The 9,691-nt window shown below is 41.4% G+C and overlaps 1 protein-coding gene across 1 annotated transcript in view; it reads left to right on the forward strand.

The window, feature by feature from the left end:
- The first annotated feature begins 4,321 nt into the window (after positions 1-4,321).
- The window catches only part of lmx1a (LIM homeobox transcription factor 1, alpha), a 28,357-nt gene continuing 22,987 nt past the window's right edge, over positions 4,322-9,691 (forward strand). Inside the window, exons 1-2 of the mRNA XM_045688706.1 lie at positions 4,322-4,352; positions 4,811-4,988. Of these exons, the coding sequence (XP_045544662.1) occupies positions 4,322-4,352; positions 4,811-4,988 (209 nt within the window). The remainder of the gene's footprint in view (positions 4,353-4,810; positions 4,989-9,691) is intronic.

A 9,691-nucleotide genomic window follows, 5' to 3' on the forward strand; every position in this document is an offset into this window, starting at 1 on the left:
TGCATTTCTATCTGCAGCATTATGAAAGATGCTCGTAGAAGAGCATACCCCCTACAGTAGACATTTAAACGTGTTAACCCTCTCGAGGCTGCCGGCCCAGAAGAGCATACCCCCTACAGTAGACATTTAAACGTATTAACCCTCTCGAGGCTGCCGGCCCAGAAGAGCATACCCCCTACAGTAGACATTTAAACGTGTTAACCCTCTCGAGGCTGCCAGCCCAGAAGAGCATACCCCCTACAGTAGACATTTAAACGTATTAACCCTCTCGAGGCTGCCGGCCCAGAAGAGCATACCCCCTACAGTAGACATTTAAACGTGTTAACCCTCTCGAGGCTGCCGGCCCAGAAGAGCATACCCCCTACAGTAGACATTTAAACGTATTAACCCTCTCGAGGCTGCCGGCCCAGAAGAGCATACCCCCTACAGTAGACATTTAAACGTATTAACCCTCTCGAGGCTGCCGGCCCAGAAGAGCATACCCCCTACAGTAGACATTTAAACGTATTAACCCTCTCGAGGCTGCCGGCCCAGAAGAGCATACCCCCTACAGTAGACATTCTGCTTGTTCTCTAGAGGGATGACTTGAGCTTGGCTTTTCACAAATGATTTAACCTACAAAACATCTCAACTTCCAAACAACTGATCCATGAACTGATCCATGTCATACAAAGGTTAAGACATCTGAGAGTTGCCTAGCTCAGAAGGACCTCCATCAACAAGCAGATTTACATTTTAGTATTACGGTTCAGGATCAATATGGGTTGGCATCCTTCTACAGGCACGTAAACAATCAATCAATGAGAGTGTACACCTGAAATGACCCTCTATTCCCACTACCTTTTGGCTAGGACTAATAATGTACTATACAGGGAATAGTGTGTACACCTGAAATTACATTCTATTCCCAACACCTTCTGGCCAGGACTAATAATGTACTATACAGGGAATAGTGTCAATTTAAGACACACCTACTTCATGTTAAACTTCTATTCCATGATATAAACAGTGAAATATAAACAAGAAGTGTCTTGTGATATAAAAAAAGCGTTGGCATATTAATTCCAAACGAACCGATAACTCGTCCTTCCCATTCACAATTAGAGACATCAGATTTCTTCATCAACATCATCCCTTAAATCAACAATTGACTAGACTGGAATGGACTGATTCAAGTAAAATAAACCCAGTCCCTCTTAAGAAATTAAGACAAAATCTCAATTTGCAGGAGCTGAAAGAAAGCTGAACCCCCAGCCTGAGCACTGTAGAGGAACTCTAGCTTTGGGTATGGAGTGACTGAAGGGACAAAATGCACACAGTTACACCCAGGGAGAGCGATATGGGACATACAGATCATACACAGCAAAAGTCTCAATAATACTACATGATTTTATTTTCATTAAAGACCCAGAAGAGGGATTAAGAATGACACAATAAACAAGAGTTGAATATGCATGCAGTCTGTTCAGTCTAATTTTAATAAAGGACATGTGCGAAACTATTCTAGCACACAAACACAACAGCGTAGAACAGAGCAGTGAGACATACATTGAAAGGAGAGAGCAGGGAAATAGATACCATAGTCTCAAAGTGAACTGATTGTAAAGAACATTGAGGTTTCCATCCTTTGGACACAGTGCGTCTGTTAGGAGAGACATTAAAAAGAAAAGGGTTATGTAGAACAATGGGACCCACAGAGTAGGACAGAGTGAGGTTGAGCCCAGAGAAAGGGATTGAGGAGGGGATATAGGTGGGCTTTCCTTCTGAGGGGCCTTCGGCATGTTTAGGTTGGGCAGGTTGCCTGTGCTGACTGGGTTGCCCGCGTTCTCTGTGTTGTTGGCTGTGCCTCTATGGAAGCCACTAGGCTCACAGCACACTGGCTGGCCACTACAGTCCTGCTGCCTGGACACCTAGCTAGTCTGGAGCGGAACAGGGAGCTGGCATAGAGGAGGGAAGGGGTTCATTCAGTCAACAAGGAACCATGAATGGCAGAATCCTGATTTATCATCTTCTGAGGCTGCTGTTGAATCTGATCAGCCTGGCAGGAATACAGCACATCCACTGGATTATATGCATCAGCCTATAAGGCACTTTGACTGTTAATATGCCTGCAAGGATATTTGCTCATGAAACATCCTACAAGGCAGCATCTTGACTTATCAGCCTCTGAGGCTGCTATTGAATCTGATCAAGCTCTGAGGCTGAAAGCTAATCTGATCAGCCTGTCAGGAATGGAGTTCTGTAAATGTAAATATTATCCACTAAACATGAAGTGTCCCTTATAATTATAAGCATATCAGTTACGCAAGATAACAACTAGCATAGATAACTAGCTAGCTAACAAGACTGCTTAGCTAACTATTGTTCATCTACAACAAATCAGTCTGATATAATATCAGTGATATATCATTATAAAGTTACCTTAATTTTGAAAGATGCTAGCCATATTACCTTTTTTCCCTTCAGCTTTCTGGCTTCAGCTTTCTGGCTCTGTTTGAATGTGGCTCGATGGCTCGTTGTTCCTTTCATGCGATTGGCAGTGGTCTTGGGGGGGCTGCATGCCTGGGAGGAAAGTATAAAGAACAGAATCCTCCGAATTAAGATGAACATGGGTGAGATGTGACTGGGAAAGCTTCCGTGGTCCTGGTCCCACCTCCACTCGTGGGACTCCGGGGTGGCTGGCAGGCGAGGTGATACACCCGGCCGGGCCACCGGTGAGCGTTGCCTCTAGGCTAGGCTACCTGTCGAATTCAGGCGTTTATCTACATTTATCCAGCTTCGTTTTTGGACGGTTGTATTGTCGATACTGAATATCGTATGCTCACATTGTAGTAGAATGGAAATATGCGACAATTTCCATGTGACCGAATTTGGCCCAAGTAACAAATGTAGCTATTCTTTTTTACCATTATTGTTTCGTTTTCATTTCCCGAGAATAGCGATTACATGGAATGAAAATAAAAAGAACCAGCCTAATAATGTAAATTAGTAATAATGACTAATTAAATTAGTCCATAAATAATTTTTGTAGCATGCATCAAAATAATCAAATGGTATCCTATTTTCTTAAGATAAGTTTTAGCCTAGGCTACATTTAAATTGTTCAGTAGCCTTAAACAAGAAGCAAACTGCAAGACATATGTGCCATCATATTTGAGAAATATTTTCCTATCGAAAAGTAAACCTGAAAGGACAATATTGAACAGCTTTAGGCTTATAGGTAGGTTCAATCTTCAATATCAAATAGAATTTTAGATGACAAATGTGTCACCGTAAATGAATCAAATGTCCTGAATAAGCATAATACATAGGTGAGGTTATAAGTAAATCGTTTTTCTTTTATATTCTGTTTTGCAAAAGTATCCTTTTATTCTAATTAAAGTAAGTAATGTATAGTCTTTAAGCTATATGAGGTGTGCTGGTATTAACTTCGTATAACATACTGCTGTGAGGAACTTGCCAGGGTGCGCATGGAGTCTGAGACGGAGATGGGGGTAGAAGGAAAAGTGATGTAGAGAGAGCGAACACTAACAATGTGTAGGTGCTTTCTTGGACGCATCTCTCTCTCTGTGTCTCTCTCTCTCTCTGTCTCTCTGCCTCTCTTTCTGTCTCCTGTCTCTCTGTCTCGGACTAATAGGTGAATTGATAGATAAATGCTCAATAACAAGGAGCAGCACTAAGAAGAGGAATTGGAAACGTTCGAGTCGGCTGGGAAAGTTTTCTCCGATCTTCTTCATCCAACACGACCAGGACATTGTTTCCATCAATCCAGAAGAGATTACAATGGAATATATCAGAAAATAGATTCTAAAATATCGACATAAACAGAAGAACATCCTGGTAATGTCAAATGTTTTAATTGTATTTAACCTATTTCATTTCTATTTCCGCGGGTGTATTCCAGTTTTCATATGCTGTCTATACACACCGTTCACATCGGTTTACATATATATTTATATTTCGGACACTGACTTGCGCGATCTGACATTGCGCGTTCTGATATTGCTCATTCTTGTATGTCTTAATTTCTTGTTAATAACGTTTGGATTATGTGTGTATTGTATTTCTAGATATTGCTGCATTGTTGAAGCTGGAAATATAAGAATTTCACAGCGCTTGAGATAACATCTGCAATACGGTGTACACGACCAATAGGCCTAAAGGTTGATTTGATTTGAGTTCGACCTATGAACACAACAGCAACATTTTTTTTTAAATGAAATAAAACTGAATCAATGATTGACATCTCAAGAAGGATATATAATTCCACAAGGCTGACAATTATTTTCTCCTCGCAGAACTTTGTTGGATACAAACAACGATGGGGGAAGGACATCCTGCATCTCTACTTGGTGAGTATAGGCAACTACGGAATTTAATAGGCTTAACAAAAAAACTAACAATAACAAAAATACCTTTAAAAACATTGCATGCATGACTTTTAAATACGTTTTTTGTTAAAATTGACTTATTAAAAACGACTTGTTAAAATAGACTGCAATTATCACATCTCTATAAAATATATTTTGCCGCAAAGTTGTGATGCATATATATTTTAACAGCAGGTCACTGTAGATAATATTTATATGTTTAATGTTTAAATTACGTATTTGTTGAGCCTAATATATATTCTATTCTAGAAAATTGGGAGTCAACATTTATATTGCAATTGATTAAATATATAATGTTTTAGGTTTTAGGCTTTTTAAATAATTACTGATTCAATACTACACATATTTCGATATATAATAAAGATCAGGATTTTATGTTGGACTAATTATCCAAACGTTGTGGTTATTTTCTGGGGTAGATTTGACACAGACCGTGTGTGTAGGATGCCACTGCCTCATCCGTGACAAGTACCTGCTTAGCGTCATTGATGGCCTATGGCACGAGCAATGCGTCCGGTGCGTGGCGTGTGGCGACCCGCTCAAGAACACATGCTTTCTCCGGAACCAGAAACTTTACTGCAAGCGCGACTATGTCAAGTAAGTGTTGTTTTAGATTTAATCACCGTGCGGGGAAGGTTGATACCTTATCATCATTGAAAAGTTTCTATTTTTTAATATGGAGTATGGCCTGGCCCTAGGCCTACTTGGTTTGTTCAAAACAAGTCGAATTTCCACATAGGTCTAGATAAATAAAAAAAGAAGGGAAAAAAAGGAAAATACAATTTAGAGGAATATAATTGTAACTTTGTTTTATTGCCATTTTTGTTTGGCATTTGTTTCCATAATATAACATGATCACATAGACTACTTCTCTTTTAACAAACCATTTTCTCTTTTTGCCTTGACCACCGATGTTCTTCAATAGTGTATGTGGCCTGGGCCGGATGTCTTCCCAGGTCAGTAGGAATGTGTTGAAGCTAGAAACAGAGCTTGGGGGAAAGGGACCGAGCAGGGGATTCCACCCCGTAAAGACAGTCTCTTATCGCTATTGTTCTCTTAGGAGCCAGTAGCCCAGTGAGGGGCGGAGAGAGTGAGGTGGCTGAGGGGTTAGGGATGTGGAGGGGTGAGGAGGGCGAAAGGGGTTGAGGGTGAACGGTGAGGGGTGTGACGGGTAGGGGGGGTGAAGGGTAGGGAGGGTGAAGGGTGAGGAGGGTGAAGGGTGAGGAGGGTGAAGGTGAGGTTGAGGAGGGTGGAGGGTGAGGAGGGTGAAGGGTGAGGAGGGTGAAGGTTGAGGAGGGTGAAGGGTGAGGAGGGTGGAGGGTGGAGGGTGAAGGGTGGGGAGGGTGGAGGGCGAGGAGGGTGAAGGGTGAGGAGGGTGAAGGGTGAGGAGGGTGAAGGTTGCGGAGGGTGAAGGGTGAGGAGGCTGGGGAGGGTGAAGGCTGGGGAGGGTGGAGGGCGAGGAGGGTGAAGGGTGAGGAGGGTGAAGGGTGAGGAGGGTGAAGGGTGAGGAGGGTGAAGGTTGCGGAGGGTGAAGGGTGAGGAGGGTGGAGGGTGAAGGCTGGGGAGGGTGGAGGGTGAGGAGGGTGAAGGGTGGGGAGGGTGGAGGGTGAGGAGGGTGAAGGTTGAGGCGGGTGAAGTGTGTGGAGGGTGTGAAGGGTGAGGAGGGTAGAGGGTGAGGAGGGTGGGGAGGGTGAAGGGTGAGGAGGGTGAAGGTTGAGGCGGGTGAAGGGTGTGGAGGGTGAGAGGGGTGGGTGTGCTACTGTTCTTGTGCATTGTGGCTAAAGCATTAGTAAATGCCAGTTACATATATTCCATGTTTCAGATAAGAGAATGTCTGCAGATTGATAGATAATGTAGGAGAGATACTGGGGATAGATACTATAGATAGATAATGTAGATAGATACTGGGGATAGATACTGTAGATATATAACGTAGATAGATACTAGGGATAGATACTGTAGATATATAATGTAGATAGATAATGTAGATAGAAACTGTATATATATAATGTAGATAGATACTGTAGATAGATACTGGGGATAGATACTGTAGATATATAATGTAGATAGATACTGGGGATAGATAATGTAGATAGATAATGTAGATAGATACTGGGGATAGATACTGTAGATATATAATGTAGATAGATAATGTAGATAGATACTGGGGATAGATACTGTAGATATATAATGTAGATAGATAATGTAGTTAGACACTTTATATATATAATGTAGATAGATAATGTAGATAGATAGTGGGTATAGATACTGTAGATATATAATGTAGATCGATACTGGGTATAGACACTGTCAGAGAAGAGAATGTCTGCAATTCCATGTCAGTACAGGAACAGTACCCAGCTTCACTCACTTAGACTTCGTGTCCATAGATAAGAACAGGGGAATGTGAAATTATAAGTTAGTAAAGCAGAAATTCAGGATAGCTGCACCTGGAGCCACGATGGCATGGCACCTGTCAGGCCCGCTGCACTCTGTACACCCACCACGCTTTGACAGCCTGCCTGCATCCCAAGCTTTGTCCTTGACATGTCGGAATGTGTGTCGGAGTGTGTGTCGGAGTGTGTGTCGGAGTGTGTGTGTGTGCCAATAAACATTTGGGAAGACGTTTGGAGAAATGTTTAATTTCACTGATGACATTTCTTTAGTCTGTGGTGTGTCAGGGTCTTCTCTCTCAGTGTTACATACCACTCACTGTATGTCAGGGTCTTCTCTCTCAGTGTTACATACCACTCACTGTATGTCAGGGTCTTCTCTCTCAGTGTTACATACCACTCACTGTATGTCAGGGTCTTCTCTCTCAGTGTTACATACCACTCACTGTATGTCAGGGTCTTCTCTCTCAGTGTTACATACGTCAGGGTTTTGTCTCTCAGTGTTACATACGTCAGGGTTTTCTCTCTCAGTGTTACATACCACTGTATGTCAGGGTCTTCTCTCTCAGTGTTACATACGTCAGGGTTTTCTCTCTCAGTGTTACATACGTCAGGGTTTTGTCTCTCAGTGTTACATACGTCAGGGTTTTCTCTCTCAGTGTTACATACTACTGTATGTCAGGGTCTTTGTGGAGTTGTGTGGCTGCAGTTGGTCCACGTGTGTAGAATAACCTAGGTACTCACACTCAAACCATCAAAAGGAAATAAACCAAGGAGGCCAAGATGTAAAAATATATTTCATTTAATCAATGCTTGAAATAATAACAAACGGTGCAAGTGCCACATGCTAAAAAGTTCTGAATAAAAAAAAGGAGAATGTGGATAGTTACTGTAGATAGTTACTGTAGATAGATACTGTAGATAGTTACTGTAGATAGTTACTGTAGATAGATACTGTAGATAGTTACTGTAGATAGTTACTGTAGATAGATACTGTAGATAGTTACTGTAGATATATACTGTAGATAGTTAGTGTAGATAGATACTGTAGAGAGTTACTGTAGATAGTTACTGTAGATAGATACTGTAGATAGTTACTGTAGATATATACTGTAGATAGTTACTGTAGATAGATACTGTAGATAGTTACTGTAGATATATACTGTAGATAGTTACTGTAGATAGATAATATAGATAGATACTATAGACAGATAATGTACCTTAACCAAATACATTTAAACTCAGTTGTTTACAATTCCTGACATTTAATCCTAGTAAAAATTCCCTGTTTTAGGTAATTTACGAACACCACTTTATTTCATCGCATTCCCAGTGGGTCAGAAGTTTACATACACTCAATTAGTATTTGGTAGCATTGCCTTTAAATTGTTTAACTTGGGTCAAACGTTTCAGGTAACCTTCCACAAGCTTCCCACAATAAGTTGGGTGAATTTTGGCCCACTCCTCCTGACAGAGCTGGTGTAACTGAGTCAGGTTTGTAGGCCTCCTTGCTCGCACACACTTTTTCAGTTCTGCCCACAATTTTTCTATGGGATTGAGGTCAGGGCTTTGTGATGTCCACTCCAATACCTTGACTTTGTTGTCCTTAAGCCATTTTGCCACAACTTTGGAAGTGTGCTTGGGGTCATTGTCCATTTGGAAAACCCATTTGTGACCAAGTTTTAACTTCCTGACTGATGTCTTGAGATGTTGCTTCAATATATCCACATAATTTTCCTTCGTCATGATGCCATCTATTTTGTGAAGTGCACCAGTCCCTCCTGCAGCAAAGCACCCCCACAACATGATGCTGCCACCCCCGTGCTTCACGGTTGTGATGGTGTTCTTCGGCTTGCAAGCCTCCCCCTTTTCCTCCAAACATAACGATGGTCATTATGGCCAAACAGTTCTATTTTGTTTCATCAGACCAGAGGACATTTCTCCAGAAAGTACGATTTTTGTCCCCATGTGCAGTTGCAAACCGTAGTCTGGCGGTTTTTGAGCAGTGGCTTCTTCCTTGCTGAGTGGCCTTTCAGGTTATGTCGATATAGGACTCGTTTTACTGTGGCTATAGATACTTTTGAACCTGTGTCCTCCAGCATCTTCACAAGGTCCTTTGCTGTTGTTCTGGGATTCAATTGCACTTTTTGCACCAAAGTACGTTCATCTCTAGGAGACAGAACGCATCTCTTTCCTGAGCGGTATGACGGCTGCGTGGTCCCATGGTGTTTATACTTGCGTACTATTGTTTGTACAGATGAATGTGGTACCTTCAGGCATTTGGAAATTGATCCCGAGGATGAACCAGACTTGTGGAGGTCTACAATAGTTTTCTGAGGTCTTGGCTGATTTGTTTTGATTTTCCAATGATGTCAGGCAAAGAGGCACTGGGTTTGAAGGTAGGCCTTGAAATACATCCACAGGTAAACCTCCAATTCACTCAAATTATGTCAATTAGCCTATCAAAAGCTTCTAAAGCCATGACATAATTTTCTGGAATTTTCCAAGGTGTTTTAAGGCACAGTCAACTTAGTGTATGTAAACTTCTGACCCACTGGAATTGTGATACAGTGAATTATAAGTGAAATAATCGGTCTGTAAACAATTGTTGGAAAAATTACTTGTGTCATGCACAAAGTAGATGTCCTAACTGACTTGCCAGAACTATAGTTTGTTAACAAGAAATTTGTGGAGTGGTTTAAAAACGAATTTTAATGACTCCAACCTAAGTGTAAACTTCCGACTGTAGATACTATAGATAGATAATGTAGATATATAATGTAGATAGATACTGGGGATAGATACTGTAGATATATCATGTAGATAGATAATTTAGATAGATAATGTAGATAGTTACTGTAGATAAATACAGTAGATAGATACTGGGGATATATGCAGTATGTATGT

The sequence above is a fragment of the Salmo salar genome, chromosome ssa10, assembly GCF_905237065.1.
Source record: "Salmo salar chromosome ssa10, Ssal_v3.1, whole genome shotgun sequence".
Classification (NCBI taxonomy): domain Eukaryota; kingdom Metazoa; phylum Chordata; class Actinopteri; order Salmoniformes; family Salmonidae; genus Salmo; species Salmo salar.